Source organism: Artemia franciscana, chromosome 6, assembly GCF_032884065.1.
Source record: "Artemia franciscana chromosome 6, ASM3288406v1, whole genome shotgun sequence".
Taxonomy (NCBI): Eukaryota; Metazoa; Arthropoda; class Branchiopoda; order Anostraca; family Artemiidae; genus Artemia; species Artemia franciscana.
This window is the reverse complement of record NC_088868.1, coordinates 25,290,622-25,314,078: the sequence shown is the minus strand read 5'-3', so window position 1 is coordinate 25,314,078 and position 23,457 is coordinate 25,290,622. Positions and strand designations below refer to the sequence as shown.

At 34.8% G+C, this 23,457-nt stretch overlaps 1 protein-coding gene across 1 annotated transcript in view; it reads right to left on the bottom strand.

The window, feature by feature from the left end:
* LOC136028528 (titin-like) overlaps window positions 1-23,457 on the bottom strand; it is a 524,102-nt gene that overhangs the window by 363,422 nt on the left and 137,223 nt on the right. Inside the window, exons 23-25 of the mRNA XM_065706373.1 lie at window positions 13,740-22,618; window positions 6,246-6,373; window positions 881-1,110 (exon numbers count right to left, since the gene is read on the bottom strand). Coding sequence (XP_065562445.1) covers window positions 881-1,110; window positions 6,246-6,373; window positions 13,740-22,618 — 9,237 coding nt within the window. The remainder of the gene's footprint in view (window positions 1-880; window positions 1,111-6,245; window positions 6,374-13,739; window positions 22,619-23,457) is intronic.

Below are 23,457 nucleotides of genomic sequence, written 5' to 3'. Positions count from 1 at the left end.
GGCATGACGGATATTTTAGATATGTTAAATTTAACTGAAACCCGCAGGAGAAGAGTCGTTTAGAGCAGTGAAATTCCAGAAAAGAGAAACGGTAGAAAAAAGCTGTGAGACCCAAGTATCCAAGTAGAAAGTCAATCAACAAATAAAAAAACGACGATCTTAAGTTGCTGCTGTCCTTTTATGATGAACAGCTCCCTTCTCACTCCAGGAGCCCTGAAAACAACATTTTGTTAGTGAATTTAGCGACTGATGAAACAGAGTCGCTTGACACTAAAAGGAAAGCCTAAAAGTCAAAACTTGAATGGAAAACCTAGGTGCTAAAAGTCAGACCAATAATTTTTTTCTGTACTTCTTGGCTTTTAGCACCTTGTTCTTCTCTGTTTAGCAGTTTTTTTTTGCTTTTTTTTAATAAAAAGTTGAAAGCTAGTAAACTAAACATTATGGAATGGTTCTTACTGTTTCTGTGAAATCTGATTACCCTTCAAGATATTTGCTCAAAATCCCGGAAAACTGTAAGCAAAAGGCAAATTACAATTTCCCAACTTGAAAATAGAGGTGAAGGTTGCTTATAAATTCTGTTTAAATCTGCTTCGGATAATTCTCCAATCTGCCTTCTGATAGGGATGTATAACTCCTTTTTTTGAACCCCCGAACCATGGTCATTGGGCTTAGTGATTCCTACACCACTGACCATATCTAATTGTAAGCCATTATAACTAATTGAGAATATTTGAGATATCACTTCTGCTTAATGATTATCCGTGATTCACAACACTATATAAACTTTTGTTTTTTATTTGGCCTAATAGCTTCAAACTGCAACTACCCTGATCTTTTATTTTAAAATTATTCTTTTTTTCATTCAGGAAGGTGATGTTACCTTGAATGCCTGAAATGAATGTTGGCGGTGAAGGATCGGCGTCTTGCCGTTCTCTGACCCGGAGATCTGCCGTGCTTGATGTTCTTCCATGAATGTTCTTTGCGACGCAAGTATATTCTCCAGAATCTTCACGGAGCAAGCTTTTAACCTCTAGTGCTACAACGCCAGTTGGGTCAAGCTTAGACTCATATTTTATCCCATCTGATTGAATTGGAAACCCATTTTTCATCCTGTAATAGAAGTAGCGCTAAGAAAAAACACATAAACATTTCTATTTTAAATGAAATTTCTAAATTGTAAAAAACAAGCATTCATCCAATTTCAAGTTTCTGTATTGGCTCATAAAATATGTAGCCTCAGTCTTAAGTTTATCTTAGATATAACAAAAATCACCACAAAGACAATGGCAGCTCATTCACATGGGAGGAGGTACTTTAAACCTCATTATTATTCGGAATATCTAGATTTTGGCAATTTCTTTGGTGGTTTCTTATATCTTCCATATTTGATATTTTACTAAAAGGCTTAATTTGTGTTTTTTTTAACGAAAATAGAACCTAAAAAGCCTAGCCGCCTCTCCCCTCTCCCAAGAAAAACCCTACTTAGTTAGCATAGAAAAGGTGAGGGGTATAATCCATCCCTGATTTTAAGAAACAGCTGGAAACTTTTGAAAGTGGTCATTTAAAACAGAGACAAATACAGGACATTACATACAACTTGGTTTAAAATAACACCAAAATTATCAATTATTCTGAAAAATATTCAGTTTAAACGAAAATCTTTGTAAAAACCTAAAATCACCTTCAGCAGCTTTTACGGCCTCCCTATACTTTATAATTTTGTCTGAATTAGGCTATTTAAATTTACAAGTAGGTTTAATATAGGAGAAGTAGGTTTAATACAGGTTTAATGTAGGGGAAATAGGAGAAGCAGGGATGAAAAAAAGCTGACAACATTGCTTAGGTATATTTGTGATTTGTTTACAAGTCAAATAAGGTAAGATATAAGCAACGCGAGCTCCCCTTTGTGTAATATCTACAACCATGACAGTTGAAACATTTTCACTAGAAGGAATATTCGCACAGCTCATATGAGAGTTAGCCTATATCAAAGTCAATATTATAAATGTATGTCAATATGCTTATAAATGAATGAACTTCTTGCAATCAATAAAACCTTCTCTAGCAAATAATTGCGAAACATATGTAAAGATTTATCAAGGGATATTCGAACAAAAACTACCACCATGAGTGATTTTTGTTTGAACGAGAATTTGAAATGCTGACATTAGTTTTTGGGGCCTAATGGGTATTTATAAGATAAGATTTTGGGTTAGTTTTATAGAGACAAAATTGCTTTTTTGGAAAACAGTTGTTGGAAAAGAATTAGATTGATTGCATGATGGTTATATGTTATTAACAACAATATTGACTTCAATGTGGAAGACCTTTCGCATAAGCTGTGGTTGTGTTTATATACCTACAAAAGAAAAGTTTGAAGTCTCACTGCTATGTTTTAGCAGCTAAAAACCGTTAAGCTCTCATTTCTTACAGCCCAAGTTGAATAACCCTTAACTTATTTCAAGTAATATCTATGAATGTTCTATGAATTTATGAATGTTCTTTCTAAGGTACTTTCGGTAATAAAGGAAGTTTTTCAATATTGAAAAGCTGATCAATAAATACTGATTCTACAACTAGAAATCAATAAACACTGAATTTATATTATGATTACATTCTAGACTTTCATTTCTGTTATGGACTCAAGTCTGTTCAATAGGCGGTCTACAAAACTGTCTACACTGGTAAGTTCTTCTGCTTCACTGGTAAGATCATTGACTGCTTCTTAAAATACGAAAAATTGTTGTCTGTGGTGATTAATTAAAAAAAAAACTCTCCAAAACAGGAGTTTCTCAAAGAAAAGTAAAGGCCATATTAAACTTGTGATGAGAAGAAATAGAAACCTACAATAACTCAAATTCAAAACGACCAGAAATTACTACTAAAAAATAAATGAAAAACATTACGAACGGAAATTTAATAAACAATCATAACAAAGAAAACATACGACAAGTACTAACATAAATGAATAAATAAGTCAAAAACACGAGTAAAGCTTTAATTTAAATATGCAAATAAAGCTTAAAACGAACGAAAAAATTTTGCTATTGAAGTATAAATTAAACTCAAAACGAACAGAAATTAAATAAATAATCATAACAAACAAACATACAATAGGCATAACATAAACGAGTCTTCTACTAATATATTAATTGAAATATAATTCGTTTTTAGTAAAGTGCCAATGACGCAGTAGGTTTCGGACTTAAACAGTGAGAGGAGGAAACATCCAAACTTTTGTTTGTAGTTGTTTTTGTTCTTTTCATTTTATTTATTTATATTACTACATATTGTATGTTTCTTTGCTAGGATTGTTTATTTCATTTCTGTTTGTTTTGGGTTTTATTTATTCTTAAGTAGTAATTTCTGCTCGTTATGAGTTTGAGTTATTGCAGATTTCTATTTCTTCTGATCTTAAGTTTAACATGGCCGTTTCTTTTCTTTAAAAACTTCTTTTTTGGAAAGTTTTTTTTTTATTAATTTTGTTCCTCTTTGATTGCCAAAGTTCCAGGTTTTTCAAAATTCCTTATTTCACAAAAAGTTTTGTTCCAAAATAAATTCCAAAATAAAACTATATATTTCTAGAAACAGTCTTGCTAAGCTCATCAGCTCAAGATTTATTTCACTGCAATTTTCATTTTATTTTCAATATTGTAACAAGTACAAAAGAAAATATTTGTAATAAAATCCGTTTTAGTAAAGCGTAAAATACGCAGTAGACTTTATGCTTTTACTGTTATGGAAACGAGAAGTAGCCAAACTCTTGTTTGTAGTGAAAACTATAGGTGTCTTGAAACATCTTGGAAAGAGCTGATGAAATTAAACTGAATTCCCATGATTTTTGGAATAATATATCGTTAATAATTTATAAGTTTTTGTGTGTGTGGGAGGGAGGGGCTCTGGCCATGGAAGGACGGCCAAGGATCGGCTCCCATGATCTTTGGAATGAAATATCGTTAATAAGTTGTTTTTTGGGGAAGGGACTGGGGCATGGAGGGAGGGCTAAGAGTCAGCTCCCATGACTTTTGGAATAAAATATCGCTAACAAATTTTTTTCGGGGGGATCGAGGTTAGACCATGGAGTGAGGACCAGGGAATAGCTCCCATGACTTATAATTGATAAGTTTTTTCGAGGGGGAGGGGGTCGGGACATGGATGGCGGGGGTTAGCTCTCATAAGTTTTGGAATAATATATCGTTCATAAGCTGTTTCTTTCTTTGGGGGAGGGGATCATTTCATGGAGGGCCAGGGGTGAGTTCCCATAATTTTTGGAATAAAATTTCGTTTAAAATTTCGTTAATTTTCAGGCCATGGAGGGAGGACCAGGGGTCCTCCAACACCCACCGTGATTTTGGAATAATTAATGGTTAATAAGCATTTTTTGAAGAGGGCAAGTCAGGCCATGGAGATAGGGCCAGGGATGCAGCTCCCGTATTTTTGGAACAAATCATCGTTAATAATTTTTTTTTTGGGGGGGGATGGTCGGTTCATGGAGGGAGTCAGCTTCAATAAGTTTGGAATAAAATACCATTAATAAGATTTTTTAAAGGGGGTGGGGGTCAGATTTACCTGATCTTTGGATTATTTTAAAAACCCTCACATAAAAATCTTGCATGTCCCCAGGGTAAACTTAAAACACTTGCCCTCGGGTTCTTTGGGGTTTCATCAATCCTAGAATATTTTTAATATGATTTCGAACTTATTTTAACAAATGGCTATCTAAAGATTTGATTGGATTGATTTGGGGACAAGAGGGCAGGGGGGGGGGCTAGTTACCCTCCAGTCCCTTTTTACTCTTAAAAAGAGAACTAAACATTTTAATGTCGAATCAAATGAGCCCCATCTGAAGTTTATACGACCACCACCTCCAAAAAACCTTAGTTGTCCCGGGGCATAATTTACAGCACTTGCCCAATCACAGATGCCTTCCAATCACATTTGATTCTTAAGAAAGGAGCTAAAACTATCAATTTCCAGCTAAATGAGTCCCCTCTAAACTTTATGCGAGTATCCCTTCCATAGGAACCATATATACCCCCAGGGAATTACTTATAACGCCTGCCCTCGGGCTGTGGGGGTTGTGTCTACTTCGGAGGTTTTGTCATCTGATATTTGAACTATTTTCAAAAAATCCTTATCTCATATTTTATTGGATATATTTGGGGAAAAAAGGGCGTGGGGTGATAGTTAACCTCCGATCACTTTTGACCTTTAAAAAGGACACTAGAACTTTTGATTTCTAATAGAATGAACCCTCCTCACCCCATAAAGTTTATACGACCACCCCTTCTATATGAAGTGCCTCTGGGAAAAAAATAATAACAATAAACATTGGAACTTATGGCCTTTACTATAGGCAACGCTATAGTGTTGCCTCTGATTTCTTGTCTGCTGGAAACTATTGTGCAGCAAATACTTTCCTTTACCAAGACCATTGACACAACATCGATACATAGATAGTACTACAAATCCAGATTGATAAAAGAAACATACGATAGATCATGAAAATTCAGAGGAAAATTAAAGAAAATTACAACTACATGGGAGCAGGAAAAGAGTGAAGCTTTGAATAGATTCGGGTGGAGAAGCTTGCGCGACTAGATTGACCTGAGGTGGCTTGACACTCCAGTGATTTGTCAGTAGTTAAGGTAGTAAATAAAAATTCCTCGAATGAATCTTTATCCACACGTTGTATTCACAGAGGAATGTTTACCTCACGGAGAGTCAGGGAGACTGGCCAAAATTAGAGACATCTGTTTCAGCACCTGAAGCTCAAAGACTAACTAGCATAATTTTACTTACTTTTGCATATAAGAAAATCCCTTTAATGGACTACTCACAGTATTTTACACAATTTTTTTTTGCTATTTCAACCCTTGAAAAAATTGTTCCTTTTAAAATCTAAAACACAAAATTTTTCTCCTTGAATTTAGAAGTGTGTGCCCATGGAAGAGAATACAAGCATGGAAAGTCCAAATGTTTTTTATTAAGTTCCTTTGAGCTGCTTTCCACTTTTTTCAAAATTTGTAAAAAAAAATTCCTCTTTTTTCGCTATGTCAACCCTTGGAAAAAACCTTTCCTATTAAAATCTAAAACAAAAGAATTTTCGATGTGAATTTAAAAGTCTGTACACATTCAAGACAATACAAGCAGAGACAGTCCACATGTACTTTATTATGTTCCTTTGAGTTGCTTTCCGCTTTTTTTCAAACTATGTAAAAAAAAAATAATTAAAGAAAGGCTACCATTCAATTGTTGGCTCAGGACTTCCAATGACACAACAGGTCATTTTTATTCTTGACCCTTTACAGCCTTCTAAATCCTTGAGCTTCATGGTAAAATTTGGTTTCTTCTTGGGATCTCTATGTTTCTCCTAAAAAGCAGAGGTCAGTAAGAAAATGCTATAGCATTATTACTTTTTTTTAATTTTTGGCAATTGATAAATATGCGTCTAACGACCTATAACTAAAAAAAAAACAATCCAATTGATTGGTTTTCATGTTACCGAAAGATACCTCTTGTTGCTCCTCTACTTTTAAGCCTTCATTTATTTTGCTAAATGTTTGTTTTATTTAGGACACTCAAATAACCTGTATAGTACAAACATAGGAGTTTCACTCGTCCATTTGAAACCTTGTTTTCCTATATCCTTTGCTATGTTCGTTAGTGCAAAGTCCATCCTATCTATAAATAGGAATAGGACACAACACTGCTTAACTCCTGATTCCACGTGGGACCAACTACTGTTCTCACTTACTTTACCTTAACAGTAGTGATGATATCCTTATACATAGCTCATAACTCTTTAATGTACTTATTTGGTAAAAAACACAAGGAAATGACCTTGACAAAAGCGCATTTATAAGCAGAATCAAATGACCGTTCATAATCTATAAAAGCAAGGATACTTTTATATCCGGGTTGCAGTGGTAGCTAGAAACCTAGTAAGAGATGATCACGTCCCTTAGTAAAAAATGCAATAACTCAAAACTCCTAAAAATAGAGTCAGATCAGAGCAAGAAGTACACTATTAGAACCGCCTTGTCCGAAACCTCTATATAGGAAACTTTACTGTCTCTTGGCTTGAACAACAAGGAAAATATATTGGCCTGAAAATCAAGAAAAGTAGCTGAAACCAAAATATTCTGCATATACAGCTTTTTTTTCTCTCTCTTTCTCCTCAGATAGCTCGGTACTGGAACATCGTAGAAAGCTTCTTAATTGCTCATTTTAAAGGAAATTGATGTGGCTAAAAACTTTTTGTGATCAAAAAATGAAATTTTAAAATATAATCAGCTTTTAAAGAAAAACTGTATTTTTCGTGTACAAGATTGATCAATGACGTCATGATTTTAGGTTTTAGCCAGGTTGTCTTTGAGTGTTCCATTTAAGAAAAAGCCATAGGCTTTATCCTATTTGCAATTTCACAGTGTTTGGTAAAAGACGATGAAAAATGCAATAGCGTTATAGGGTTTCCAGGTTGCAGCAGTAGCTAGCAGCCTAGTAAGAGACGACCACGTTCAATATATTAAAAAAGCGTTATATATCAGTTGTTAGTAGTATTTGTAGAAGATACAGTAGATGCAGTAGTCATAGTAATAGTGTATGTACCAAAGACTAACATGGTATATGGTGTTTCAACATATGTTCTTAACTGCCAAAGATTGTTGTTAGAAGCTCTTCGTATTAGGTCTTTGACATCTGTGACGCCATGATATGCGTCGATAACATATAGGGCTCCTCCCGTCATGTAATGAATATTTTATTCCCTTGTGATAAACTATTTTTACAATCCAGTCACAAGATATCGGCTATTTGATTCATGTACTGTACCCCTGTACATAAATTTATATCGAATTAAATATATTTTATCAAATATATCTAAATTCATCTACAGTTTACTGGATTAATCCGCAAATTATAGCCAACCAGTAGTGATGGCTACCACCTCCGGATTCGTTTCAAAGGACCAATACCCTATCTAATGGTGCAAAGCCCCAGTAAATAAAATCCAGTCGATAATTTTTTTATAATTTGATAACGCATAACTATTGGTCTATGAATCAGACTGAACATGTTAAACCTTACTGCCTTTCCAGTTACACATGACATTGAAATATGTAAGCAACGGGTAAAGCTTTTCAGTGTCTAAATTATAAGTTCTATATGTCGTTTGTACATCTTCGTTTCAGTTTTGTTGATATTATGAATTATACATTTTATTTTGGTGGACTGCTTAGAAACCCATCTGGCCACTAGCTTTCAAGTCTATTTTCATCATTAATAACTTGTGGTTCAATAGCTTATCCAATAAATTCTACAGAATTGAAAGTAAAAATATTCTATGATTCTCAAGAAGTTATTGACACTTGATCCTTCTAGCAAAAGAGTCGGCTTTGTACGTTCACACCCTCTCCCTTCATATCCTCGAGCCTTTGGCCATCACAAATATAGCTTGACGTCACCATCTCTTTCTCTGTGCTCTACACCCGCTACATTCGACAGATAAGGAGCTCAGGCCTTTCCTGAAAACATGCCATCACTGGCATCTTATCAAGAAATCAAGTTTCCAGCTTTTTTAAATTCTAATTTTAAGGATGTTTGTAACCCACTTTCTTACAGCCATTCAATCGCTAAGGGTGGCTTCCTTCTTGTTTTCCCCAATTAAAATTCATGGAATGAATCAGAAAACACATTCATGGAAAACTTAGCAAAAACAAAGAATTTATTAAATCATGGCTTTCCCAAATCAGAAAACACCCCCTGCGAGCAAAAAAAAAAGAAGAAAAAAAAATACAAGAAAAGAGTGGTAGTAGCTTGAAGTAATAATGTAGTAAAAGTAAAATGACGGAATCAAAATGAGAGAGCTAGAAATTTTACAAGTGTAACCAATTGATAAAACTTTGCTAAGAATTAACTATGATAAGTTTATGGTTGATTCTATTCTAATACATGCCAAATATTCAGGGTGTCTCGAGTCTCTTTTCATTTGGGGGGGGGGTAATTTATATGGGGGGGGGAGAGAATATATAAATTAATATTGAATTAAATATATTTTATTAAATATATCTAAATTCATCATTAGTGTTCTAGATTAATCCACAAATTATAGCCAACCAGTAGTGATGGATGCCACTTTTGGATTCATTTACTCTATCTGATGGTACAAAGCCCCAGTAAATAAAATCCAGGCGATAATTTTTTTTATAATTTGATAACGCATCAGACTGAACAAGTTAAACCTCACTGCCTATCCAATTACACAAGATGTTGAAATATATAAGCAACTGGTAAAGCTTTCAGTGTCTAAATTAAAAGTTCTATATGTCATTTGTACATCTTCATTTCAGTTTGTTTATATTATGAATTATACATTTTATTTTGGTGGACTGCTTAGAAACCCATCTGGCCACTAACTTTCAAGTACACTTTCATCATTAACAGCCTGAGGTTCAATAGCTTGTCCAACAAATTCTCCAAAATTTATAGTAAAAATATTCTATGGTTCTCGAGAAGTTTTTGACACTTCATCCTCCTAGCAAAAGAGTCGACTTTGTACGTTCACACCCTCTCCCTTCACATCCTCGAGCCTTTGGCCATTACAAATACAGCCTAACATCATCAACTCTTTCTCTCAGCTCTGCACTCACTGCAGTCAACAGATAAGGAGCTCAGGCTTCTTATCTTAACATGCCATCACTGGCGAGTATGAGTTATCGGTCGTTTTCGACAAAATAATATTATATTTTCTCAGCGCCGTTTTCTCGGTCGTTTTCGACAAAATAATACTACATTTTCTCAGTGCCAAAGTTATTTATAGTTAGGTTAGGTTGGGCTAGGACAAAAAGTCTCAAAAAAAGGCATCGAGTGGTATGTTCACTTTATTGGTAAGTCAGTTATATGAACTGTGATACGTTTACCAAAAAATGGATGGAGATGGTAGAATCACTGCAATATTAATGCTCTTTAAGATGCAAATTAACTCCAAGGATTCGAGATGTCGCCCCTCCAACCCATGCCCGGAAATGACGGGCTCATTTAACCCCTTTAAAGACATCCAGAACATAATTCTGGTCAACATGTATTGCGATAAAAAGAAATTTTATGTCTGAAAATATTGATAGTAACCCAGCATCTCCACTCACTATGGACTTATCAGGTAGTGGCAGGGTCTTAGGAATTGACGAGTCAGTTATCGCCATAGAAATACTCTCCCTGACAAAGGCTGTATTGACCCTAATATTATCATATCGCTTTTGCTTCTTGGACGCCGTAAACGGGTCTTTCAGAAATGGCACAATCAACTATTTCAGTGCTTCTTCCAGATCGTTGTGAATACGATGAACGTGTCCTTTAAAATAGTCTTTATTTGTTTTAGCGTCTCATTCACAACATTCAACGGTTATATGGTTGGGTCTGGTTACAGACACATTACGGTTCTTATTGGCACTTGACATTTCAAAGTAAATATCAGAAAAACAACCCTCCAAGCTAATTTCACAAAACCACGAGTATGTTACTTAGAAGAAATCTAACTATGCGCAGAATTCTACTTCGCCTTCCTTTTAAAATTCGTTTCAAACTGGGCGATTGACTGACAAAAATTTAGTCTAATAAAGATTTTTTTTCTTGTTTCCGAAGGTGCTGAACACATAACTTGGGTAAGATAAAGGCATGGTAACTCCAACTCGTAAGAAGCTTTGACAAGGGAGTGGAAAAACTTACAGAACAGATTAAATGGGAGAGGAAATAATAGTTATATGGAATGGTAAAAATTCCCATCAACTCAGAGTAAATTCGCTTTCGAAATATTTTTTTCAAATAAATCAAAAAGCACTTGATTTGACAAGTTGTTTGTCAGTCGAGTGAAAATCATTGGTACTTGTCTCTTAAACAGAACACACACAATAAGTGAAGCTAGGTTAATCCTAATAAAATATACCAAAACATGGTGATATTAAAATGCTTTAGAAACAAAATTATGGAAACTATGACAGAGAATTAAGCAAAGCAAGCCGCGCAGAACACTTCTGGTTGGATAGTCCCAAGCTCAGTATGATTAACATATTTGTTTCTTTTTAAAAAATATGGAGGAAAACAGACATCATGTAAAAGTCTTTTGTTCCATAGCCTAATGACTTCCATGAAAAATCTATTCCTTCATTGGTTGAGGTTTTTTTTTCGTAATATTGCATTTTGAATTCTCTGCCATTTTATCCATTCGTCTGCAATTCTCCGCTAACCTTATCAGTTGGATTTATGACTAAAAAACAAACTACACAGTTAAGTAATGAGTTTGAACCAGCTAAAATTCTAAAAGTACTAAACTAATATAATTCAATACGGGGATGGGCCTAATGCTCGAATTCTATAAGTTTGGTTACGAATAGGAGCCAAGAAAAAACTTGACAAATTTAGTGACAGACCAGGACCTGTAGAACAACCGGATTTTGGTTGTTTTTAAACTGCCTGCAACAATAAAATTTGCGAATGTTTAGTGAGTTGCACCAGGAGTCAATGAATTGAAATGAACATGTCAAATTACCCGATTTGCAAATGAGCGGAACTAGCACGATAGAACTTACAAATTCAACAATTTCTTTCTGTAGTAGTGAAAGGAAACCAAATAAACACCTTAAATCACCGAAATTACAAATAGGTGGAACTAGAGTAATAGAACTACCGAATACACCGAAATCGGTAACGTACAGAAGCCAAATGAGCTTGTCAATTTACCAAATTTGCAAATAAGTGGAACTACTACGATACAACTACCGAATTCAACGAATTCGATAACGAAGGTGAACCAAATGAACACATTAAATTACTGGATCTTCAAATAGATGGAACTAGTGTGGTAAAGCTACCAAATCCATATAAATTGGGTAGTGAATGGAAATGTTAAATCACGCTATATGAAAATAGACGGAAAAGAAATATTAGAAATGGGCATCGCCGTGATGCCTGCCCGTTTCTGCCGAAAATTTTGTCTCCGGCAAAAGTTTTACCTAATACCAAAAAGCAAGGGGGGAGGGACGTTGCACCTCTCCCAGTCCCTCTTGGGATGCCTCTGCAAGTATGAATGGGAATAAATTTTCGGTTAATACAGGATTTAAAACAAGAAACTTAAAGTAATAGAGGAAAGAATTGTTTCCGTTTTGACATTTGCCTAATATTTCATAATCTGATCATAAAAATATTTTGAAGAAGTCTCTAGACAAGACTTTTCTTAGAAAAATGCTATATGTAAAATATTATAAGTTTTCTTCGGCTTCCCCTTCGCTTCAGGAATACTTAAAACGCTAAAAAATATAAGGTTTTATATATTACGATGAAAATCAAGGAACTCTCGCTAGATTCCAAAGCTAGAGAATGTATTGTTGATTTTCTTTTAAATTGTGTCCGTGTTTAAGTAGTATTTATATAGGTATTCGTGTTTAATTAGTTGCTAGGCAGCAGTATTTTTCACTTTCTAATTTCTTTGCTGGAGTTTTATTTAAATGTTATGTAAATTCGGTTTTGATGTTTCTTATTTCTAATGTTGCATTTTTTGTTTGTGTATTATTTACTCCTCTGTGCATTACTCCTCTGTGCATTCTTAACATTTATATTGTGGTAAAAAAAAAATATATATATTACTAGTGTTGGAAAATATATATTGCTAGTCTTGGAACCTATTCTGTCAAAAACAAATAGAAAAAGAAACAAAAAATCTTCATTACTTCTTTTCATAATAGCATACATAATACTGGTTCTGGTAAGATTTAATGCCTCCATCTTAACTTATTTATTCGCATTACTCTTATTTTGCGTTTTAACATTTTTTTTTAACTACATTTGAATTTTTAATCTTTGTTTGTCATTTGTGTTTAGTATGTTTCTAATTGTTTATTTTGAGATTTATTTTAATTTATTTGACAAGAACATATATTTAGCTATAATATCGCATGCAAAAGGTCTTGGGAAAAAATATGATGGTATCCAGAAAAACTTCCGGATGTCGTTACTGTCATGTGTATGTAAAATAATATAGAAAAAAAAACAGAAAAAAAATAATAATTTACCATATTTTTGTTCCTCTGTCCAGATATTTTGTCTTTTATTACTAGTCACCACACTTATTTCTATAACCGTGACACTAGCACTTAAATTTGTGGTTGATAGCATGAGCACCATCTTAATGGTCCCAAAGTTTTGATTATTCAAGGGGCTCTTTGTCAAGATATTGTTTGTCTATGTCTATCGTGTATGTGCTAGAGAATAGAGGACTTTCTGTCAAAGCATTTCTAGCTCTGTAATTTTCTTCGCCAGCCCGAAAATGTCAAGGGATCATATATTGAGTTCTTATGTGTCACGGCCTATATACTTAAAAATTGTTTTAACAAAAAAAAAATTACCAATCTGCTATATACAAAGCGTAAGCCCATGTATATTTTGGGGCCTCAAATTTCAGCTTCTAATCAAGGTGTGTCGTCAAGGTATTCGTATTTTTTCTTCTTTTCTTGCAAATTAATCAGAATTATATAAAAAAGAAAAACTGGTGTTTCCTATTTCTTTCAAGGAATTGTACTTTCTTTATCATTGATGCTTCTGATTTAAGTAAAGAAGACACACCACTTCCATCGCTTTTATATTTCTTTCTAACTCTCTTCTGTTTTTCAATTGTGTCACTGGAAAGACTGCGCTGAAAAGCTAAAAAAAAGCAATAAATAGAGAAGTGCACGATAATTTAAACTTACCATAAATTTTGCTGTTTCATCTTTCGCTGTCCCAATCTTATTTCCTTTTTTATCGATTGCAATACTGTCAAACGGAATGTCTTCAACTTCACTTACAGTTTGGAGCCTCAATAACTGAAATTGGTCTACCGATAATTCGTCCACGCCTTCTAGGCTTTCAAAAGATCCTACAGGTTTTACGACACTTTTTTTGTCTGTGCTAGAAAATGGGACTACTAGGGGCTCTGCACAAGTTAAACTTACAAGACTTGATGTGTTGGCTTCAGATTCAGTCTTAATTTCTTTTCTTGTGTTTTCTTTACGTGGTGGAGACGGTCTTGCTGGAGATTTTGTTTTGAATCTGACTTCATTTTCTGCCTTGTTTGTAGCTAGTGAAGATTCGGCTTTTTCATACTTCATATTTTTGCTTTCAACATAATCGATTTTATTAGAACCACTTTCTACACTCTTCTTAGGTCTTTTTTTTACAATCTCTTTTGGTTTCACGTGCTTTGATGGACTTGTTGCATCTCGTGTCTTTAATGACAATGATAATTCACTCGACTCTTGTTCATCTTCGCTTTTGTGCTTAAGGCTGGTTCGCAATGAGCCCCTTTTAATTCCGTGTTTCTCCAGATCTTCTGATGAACCCGAGGAAACTAAGTCTGCATATCGTTTTTGCTCAACGACTAGGTCGTCTCCGTTCGCTGATAACCTTCGAAGACTATTTGTTCTGGCAATCTTGTTACCATTTTGGTTATCAGATTCTTTACTTGTAGCCCTCGAGCTCCTATCTTTGATAGAACTTGACCTTGACGAAGAATTTCTCTTTGATTCTTCTTGGACAACAGATTCTATTCGCTCTATTTGGCCAAGTTGTAATTCAGAGCTCGTTCCGTCTTCACTGGTAATTGAGCCTTTCTGTGAAGGGTCCTCACGCAAAATACTTGTTTTTTCGTATTTTCTTGTTTTTCCGTCGGATTCTTTTCCATATTTCCCTTTCTGTATTCGCGTATTCGGTTCTTTCTCCTCATTATTTCGGCTTTTTTCTGTTTCCATATTTACATTACTTTCAGAAGATTTTGTACATTGTAGTTTGTCAATCTGTTTTTCAATCTTTCGGTCTTGAATATTCTGTTCTTTATTACCACCCTCCCTTTCTTCAGGTCTTTGTAACTCCTCTTCAGTCTTTCTCTGTTCTTCCAGTTTATTTCGGCATTCCTCTTCCTGCCTTTTACACTCTTCTTGTTTTTTCCTGTCTTCTTCACTTTTATTTTTCCTTCCCTCCTTTTCAATTCTCAGGTTTTCTTCCAGGTTTTTTCTGGTTTCTTCTAATTTCTCCTGCTGTTCCTTTTCTTTTCTCTTGAACTCTTCTTGTTTTTTGTTCTCTTCTTCTAATTTATTTTTCTGCTCGTTTTCTTGTCTTTTCAACTCTTCTTGTTTCTTCTTTTCTTCTTCCAATATGCTGTGCTGTACCTTTTCTTTTCTTTTCAACTCTTCTGGTTTTTTATTTTCCTCTTCTAATTTCTTTTTTCGTTTCTCATCCTGCTTTATCAATTCTTCTTGCCGTTTTTTATCTTCTTCTGCATTCTTCTTTCGTTCCTCTTCTTGTCTTTTCAACTCTTCTTGTTTCTTCTTTTCTTCTTCCAATATGCTTTGCTGTACCTTTTCTTTTCTTTTCAACTCTTCTTGTTTTTTATTTTCCTCTTCTAATTTCTTTTTTCGTTTCTCATCCTGCTTTGTCAATTCTTCTTCTCGTTTTTTATCTTCTTCTGCATTCTTCTGCCGTTCCTCTTCTTGTCTTTTCAACTCTTCTTGTTTTTTTCTTTCTTTTTCAATCTTTAGCTTCAGCTCCTGTTCCTGCACTTCCAACTCTTCATCGAGTTTTTTATAACCTTCTAATAATTTCATTTGCCATCCAACTTCTTTTCTTTCTAGCTCTTGTTCTTCTTTTTCCTTTTCTTCTTCCAATTGTTTTCTCTGATCTTCTTCATTTTTTTTTAATTCGTCCATCTCCTTCAATTCTTCTTGTTCGTTCCTATTTTTTTCTAAATTCGCCTGTGATTTCTCATCTTGCTTTTTCGACTCTTCTTGCTGCTTTTCCCTCTTTCCTTCAATATTTTTAAGAGGTCCCTCACTTTTACTTTCCGATTTGTCCTCTAATTGAAGTCTATCCTCTTCCAAGTTTTTTATGTGTTTCACTTTTGTTCTTCTTAGCTCTTCATCTTTTTCGTCTTGCGTTTTCCCTTCTAATTTCACACACACCTCCTCTTCTTCTTGTTTTGTCGCCCCCCTCCTTGTCTCATCTAATTTTCCAAGTCTTGTCTCTTCTTCTCTTTTCGGTTCATTTCCTTGTTGTTGTTTCCCCTCTTTTACTTTCTTCCGTTTTTTAACTCCTTCTGTGTTCTGTGGTTCTTCTAATTTTTGTCTTTCTTCATCTAGCTTTAAACATTGTGTCTTTTCCTGATTTTCATCCGGGTTCAAACAGCTTTCCATTCCTCTCATCTCCAATCTTTGGTCTTCCAACTCTGTTTTCTTTGCATCGTCAGTTGAACGATGTTCTTCTTTGCCTTTCTCCGTGCCGCCCTCTTTCAGTTCTGTTGCATCAACTCTTTTCTTACCCTCTCTTTGAGTTGGCTGGTTTTGTTCAACTTCTTCTCTCTCGAAATGTTCAGTTTTTACTTCTTCAAATTTCATTTGTTCTTCTTTTGGTTGCAGGTCATTTTCTTCATTGTTTCGATCATGTTCTTCTACTTGGCTACGTAATCTCTTTGATTGCACTCTCATTTCTTCTTCCATTAGCTCTTCCTGTAACATTGTGTACTCCTTTAGTTTTTTTTCCGCTAGATCTCTTGCCTCCCGAGCAATTATTTCTAACTTTTGTGTCTCAGCAGCTATTGCATTGGAAATTGAAACATACGTTTCCAACGAATCTTTATTCCTCTCTATGTCTTTCCCTAGCCTTTCTCTTTTTCTAGTAAGACTTTCAATGTTTCTAGTAAGACAATCTTTCTCCTGTGCTTCGTTCATTTCTAATTCAGTGGCAGACTTAAGTATTGACTTGCAATTTTGTATATTGTCTTTAACAGTTTCATACTCAGATTGAGCCACATTTACTTCCTTTTGCAGATCAGGCATAGTTTCTTGAAGAATTGAAAGCTTTTCATTAAGTTCACTTAATTCTCGTTTCGTTGTTTCATCAAATACTGTCCTACTTTTGTTGTTCTCTAACTCCTTAACCTGCTTATGGAATGACTCTTTATCTCTCTCAAGTCTTTCCTTTTGTGTACAGAGGTTTCTCTTTGAGTCTTTTAAACTCTGAATAGCATGACGGTTCGCAATTGCATTGCTCTTAAGGGTAGCTTTCTCTTTTTCCATCTGCTTCATTTTCTTCCTAGTATTTTCTACTTTACAACTTAGTGCCTCTGTTTCTGAAACTGAATCTTCTTCATTCAAACGAATTTCTTTTTGTGCTCCATACAATTCATTTTTAGCAGCATCAACTTCATTTTTGGCTTTTCTCAGCTCTGACTTTGCAGTTTGAAGTTCAGCCTCCAAAGATATGATTTTTGATCGAGATTGAGCTTTTGCACGTATTAATATTTCCCGACGTTCGTTTTCAGATAGTAATGGGCTTAAGGAAGGCACATATTCTTGGATAGTTTTTGTATTTTCTGCTTCTTGATTTTGGATTCGCATTGCTAGAGAGTCAGACGACATATTAATTTCTGTTGTAAAAGTTCGTTCTGGTCTATGTCTTAAATCTAATAAGTTATCTTCCATCTGAAAAGGTCTCGTAATTTTTTCGCGCTGCTCATAAGATTGGTCAACAATTGGAGAAGCTTGAAGCTCTTCCGACTGTTTTTCAAATAAATATACTTCATCTTTTATGGTATGAGCATCTAATTTATCTACCTTATCGCTGACAATTTTGAGTAGTGGAATATTATGAATTTCTCCACCAGAGGTACTAGGGCTACTTTCCTGGTAATAAGGACTAAGCGCACTTGGATCTGTGCTTTTTGTCACGTTAGATTTTTCCACAAACGTCTCTTTGACAAAAACTTCTTGAAGAGGTTCTGCTATTTCAATTTTATTTTCTTGCGGAGAAAATTTTTTTTTCTGAATTTCGACTGAATGACCTACCTTCTCTACACTATCAGAATCAGGTCCAGCTTCAAAGCTTTTGGAAAAGTCACAATGTTTAATTACCGTGTTCTCAGAAGATACCAATTGAGATACTAAAATAGAATTGTTGTCTTTTTTTTTAATTTCTAGTTCTTTTTGCTCTGGAACACTAATTTCTTGAATAGGTTCTATTGCATCACTTTTATTTCTTTGTTCTGAGAACTCAATTTTTTCTGTTTTAGTGCTCTGAAATAAGTCCCCTTCAAAATTTGACTTTTCGAATGAAGGAAAATCCATCGCATTGGCTTTTTTCGTTTGGTCGTTGTTCTCCAAGTAAGCAGTATCTATATTAACGTCCAGTCTATCTTCCCTGGGGCACAGTTTCTCGAAAGATAGGATTGGAGGAGTCAAAGCAAGATTAGGGTTTATTTCTTCAATCTTTTCGATTTCTCGTGGATCAGCAGACTTCATGATGTCTTCTGACCTTATTGAGTTTCCATCGGAACCTAGTTTTGATTCATCTTCATTTATTGGAGATTCAATATTAAGAGCATCACTTCTTTCAGAAATTTTTGAGACCTTTACCATATCAGATATGAGACTTATATCAGCAAGTGAATGCATTTCACTAAATTCACCTTCGGTTGTAGATCCATCGTCTCCAGAAAGTTGATCTTTGGCGGTATGAAACGGCTCATCAAATTCACTATTTTCAAATTCAATGCTTACATTACTGACGGGTGAAATCAAAATATTTTTTAAATCAGGTTCTGTCTTTTCCTTTTTTGAGCCATTAATATCTTTTATATCGGGGAAGGACTCTTCCAAAACAGGTTCAAATTGTAGCTTTGAGGAATTATTTGGAGATTCAATATATTTTTTATTTTCTCCCACACTTTCTACCATAAGCGTATCCTCGATTTTGCTCTGAGTTGGAATTATTTGAAGCCCAGGAATTTCAATACCAGCAATTAAGTTTTCAATATCTCTACTTGCAATCATTGCAGTAGCTGACGATGATTCACTTCCACTGCTGCACAGAGTTTCTTCTTTAATGTCACAGACTGTATCATTTGGATTTAGTTCACATGGAAAGGTAGCCTTGACATCTTTATCAAAGTTTCCGAAAATTAATAATTCTTGGGCCAACTGACCTTCTTCAGCAGTCCCATCATCAATCATTATATGCAAGTTGGGATTAATTATGCCCCCAGTGAAGGATTGATCCTTCGTTGGTTTTTGAGATTTGTCAATATCTAGTAATCTCAAAGAGGACTCTACATTCGCTCCAATGGTCATGTCCCCTTCCACAAGCGACTGCTCAATCGGTTCTTTGTTTTTTTCAATGGCCTTAGCTTGATTTGAAGAAGTGAAAGAAGCTTGTGAAGCATCTTCCACGACATTTTCTTCTGTAGAAGAGGGATCAGCAGCTACTTGAAAATAAGACCCATTTTCAGAAATTACACTAGGAATTTCGTGAGACAGATGCAATAAAAGCACAACATTTTGTTCTTCCAGAACATTTTCATTGTATTTGGATTTGCTGAAATCAATAGAAGGTTCATCTTTCGCAGGAAGATCTTCACATAACGACATTTTATTCAATTTTTCGGGATTGTCACAATCAAGAGACACACGTGGGGAATGGAGATCAGGTTTAGCTTTTTGAACCAAATCTGGTAAATGATCCATGATTTTATTCTTATTTTCTAACTGCTTTTCCTTAATCAATAAATCTTCTTCTAATGCTTCCTTATCAAGTTTCAAGGATGTCTTCAAGCCCTGAAAGTCATCTGCTTTAATTTTTAGTTCGGTGGATTCAATCTGCATTTCTTTTCCAAGAGGTTGGACCATTTCTTGCGTTTCTAACGCACTAATTATCGGCCCTCCTTTATACAGTTCTTTTTCTTCTTGAACAAAAGTTATGTTAAGTGGCTCAGGAGATTTAATAATCGCTGCTTCTTCTTCATGAGAAAGGGTACCAAGTTTTATTTCAGAAACAGTTATTTCTGTGGGCACTATAACATCTTGCTGAGTTGTACTTATGCTTCCAGGATTTTTGTCTAGGGTATTTGAATGTTTATCTGTTTGTAAAGCAATTTCTAAGGGTAATAATTCCTGTTGATTAGTACTAGCTGGGATGTTTTCCTGCGAAGAAATCAAGCTGAAACCTTCGTCAGGCACTAAATTGATACAAGATTCAAATTCATTTGTTGATTGCAGAATTTGAACCTCTTTTGTTATGTTTTGATCTTTTAGTGTGTTTTCTTTAACGATTTCGTCGGTAGATTTGTCTATGTTTTTAGATGACGTATTTCCTGTTCCTGAAAGACTTTCTCCTAAAATTTCGAACAGTGATGGTACAATTTTGAGTTTTTCTCCTTGTTCCTTGGGCGTTTCTTCCATGATTTGCAATGGAATTTTCAACTCTAATGCTTCCTGAAAGGTTGACTTTACACTCTTAGGATTGCCTGGTAACTTCTCACCCGCTTCAGAATTGAGATCTATTTCTAATGTTGTAGGGTCTATAATATTTAAAATTTCTGTTGTCATAAAAATATCAGTTGGGACATTTTTCGTACTATTGATCTGCCCAAGCTCTTCATCAGACATGTGAACCGTCTCACTCTCATTAGCAGTTGATGGAGGTCCACTTTTATTTGTATTTTCAGCAGGCAAGGGTATTTCATCTCTTGCAATAGATTTTGAAGGTTCTGCTCTGCCATCTATATACAACTGTTCTATTGTATCCAGGCGAAACAAATTAGAAGACTTCTCACTGTGTTCTGCACATTTTTCTGAACTTGTGGGTTTTTCTAAAATTGCTGACCAAATACTCTCCTGAGAAATTAGAGTTTCTTTTAAGGCATCCATTTTATTTGCTTCTTGATCAACATCTGAGTTAATCTCTTCAGTTGAAAAATAATTTTCAACCTGAATAAAGGGCTCTTCTGTAATAATTGCAACCTTTTCTATGAGATCCCGTTCTATGCTTTGGCACGTTTCAGATGCTTCCGTCAGGTTTACATCAGTGCAAATTTTTTCAAATTTATCATCTTCAGAGATTCTTTGCGAAGGAGAAGTATACTGAGGGATTTCAGAAGAAATGTGTTCCATCAACAGAGTAGAAGAGCTATTTAGTATCTCGTTGATTTTTGGCTTATCAATGTTATCATGCTGATTTTGAGCCTTAGGAGCAAGTTGCACCAGTCCTGAGGGTATTGATAAATTCGCTTCTCCACAAGACTTACCGGGCTCTTCAATGGATTCTACTGGACTAGAAACCATTCCAACTGCAGGAAAAAGGTTTTGCTTGATTATATCTTCACGTTCTTTTTCCAAGGTAGGTACTGATATTTCTGGGTCTTTATTTTCATTAATTTTAATTTCACTTGCTACTTCCAGGGGATCGTTTATAGTTAGATTTTCGCTTGTTTCTTCAATATTTTTTTGAAGATCACAAATCTGAGTATGTCCTATGCCTTCAATAGCACTTCGCTTATCTGTGTCTGCTGCTTGAAATACAGCTTCACTATTTAATTGAGAAACATCCTCATTAGCTTGACTATCACATTGATTGGGGTCAACGGTATAGGTTATAGATTGTAAGTCAGGCATAGTGTCAGTAAAGGTTTTTTGGATTTCGTCGCTTTCTGGCTTAAGAATTTCTTCAGATTTTAGACTTGACTGCACTTCATTAATTTTGGTTTGCTTTTCAGTTTCTTTTTCTTCAACAAGCAATTCTATACGCTTAAGACTTTTGATATCCTCAGAAGCTACTTTTAATGGTGGCTCTTGGTTGGAAATATCTGTAACTATTATTTTACTCTCATTAACTTCTAAAACTGTCTCAGGCTCTCCAAGTTCAATCAATCCAGATGCAATGGTCTTACTCTGGCATTTTAATAGATCATTATTGGTATGGAAGCAAGTTTTGGCGTATTCATCGCCTGATTTTTCTAACTGATCCTGATTGTTTAAAAGGACTTCATCTATTTTATCTCCCTTATCTGTAGCACCGTAAATATCCGAACTCGTTTGATTAACTTCAACTGCTTCAAGGTCTATGTTTAACTTTTCAGCAATTTCTATTTCAGTTGAACTTAGTATTCCAATTTTTATAGCACCTATTGAATCAGGCTGTATTAGTTCTTCAGTCTCTACCATAAATTTTGTCTTCTGATTATCTAGAGGCATTTCCGAACTTGAAACTTCTTCTATTAACGCACCAGAAACCGTAGGCAGTTGCTTATTTAAAGGTTTTTCTGTTGAAACATCATCAGACTTGGAAGTTTGAACACCATCTTTTAGGCTTTTTCTGTCTTCTCCTTCTCCGTCTTTAACAAGATGATTACCTGTATCAATGCCAATTACTGCTTCTCTTACTTCGTGTGTCAATTCAGGAATATTAGCAAGAGAGTCCTGTCTCCCACTGTAAGCAACTACTTTCCTTGCGACATTTTCGTTCTTTTCTTCAGCTAAAACAATATCCTGAACTTCATCTCTTTTCTCTTCAAGTATTATTGAGCTTTTTGGTAACAAAATTGATGCGTTTAAATCTATTTTGCTCATCTGTGTAAGAGCAATATCAACCACTGGTAGTTCTTCCAAATTTGCGTCTGTCCTTAGGTCTTCTTCGTCCACTTGTGGTTTCATTCTTTCAGACACGGCTTCCTCCAGATCAATTACTGTGGCATCGAATGTACACCTACCAGCAGTACTAGACTCTCGAACAAATCTTAAAGGAGGAAGCTCCACAACATATTGTCCTCCTAAAAAGAAATATTTGATATATTGGAGAACAGTTACGAATAAGAAAATCAAAACCAAACAATTTTAAATGTTTGCATTCTCAAAAAAATTTATAAGAGAGAGAAAAACATTCGTACTTTCCAGTGTGCTAATAGCTTTTGATGAACAACTTAAAATTAACAGATATTACATATTTAGAATCAGGATAAATAATATACTTTTTTGTTGCGTATATTTCAATCGAAACATAGGATTTTAGAGCTTCAGTTTCTATTGATAAAGGTTGGTTTTGCTTACAGTTTGTTACAAGAAATTGTTGAGCCAAAGCGCTATTAAATGTGAGGGATTCTATTTACTCCCTTTTTCAACCTCTGTTTTTTACATTCAGTTTATTTTTTTGTATAAAAATGTTTCAAAAGTGATCCATGAGAAAGCTCACTCCTCGAAATATCATTTAGAAAGGGGGAGTGGGGAGATCTGAAACATGAAAATTAATTATAGGTTCATCATTTCCACGGTTCTCAAGTCGAGTTCTATGAAACAATTTTTTTGTAGGAATGTCTACCGTTAACGCTCATAGGGGATCAGGGGGAAAGCCCCCTGGAAGCAAGAAGACATTTTAAATGTATACAAATATGGAAATGAGAAGTATTCTTATTAGAACTTCAATAAAAACAAATTTTCTCGGTAGTACTTTTCCTTGCCCCTCTCCTATTAAATTACCTGGCCACGTTCACGATGTACCTCTCCCACATCTCCATCCTTTATACCAGTAAGCATATAAATGCAATTCATTATATTGCATCAAAAAAAATGTCTGCAATAAAAGGGGAGTTATCACTCTGTAGCACCCCATAAT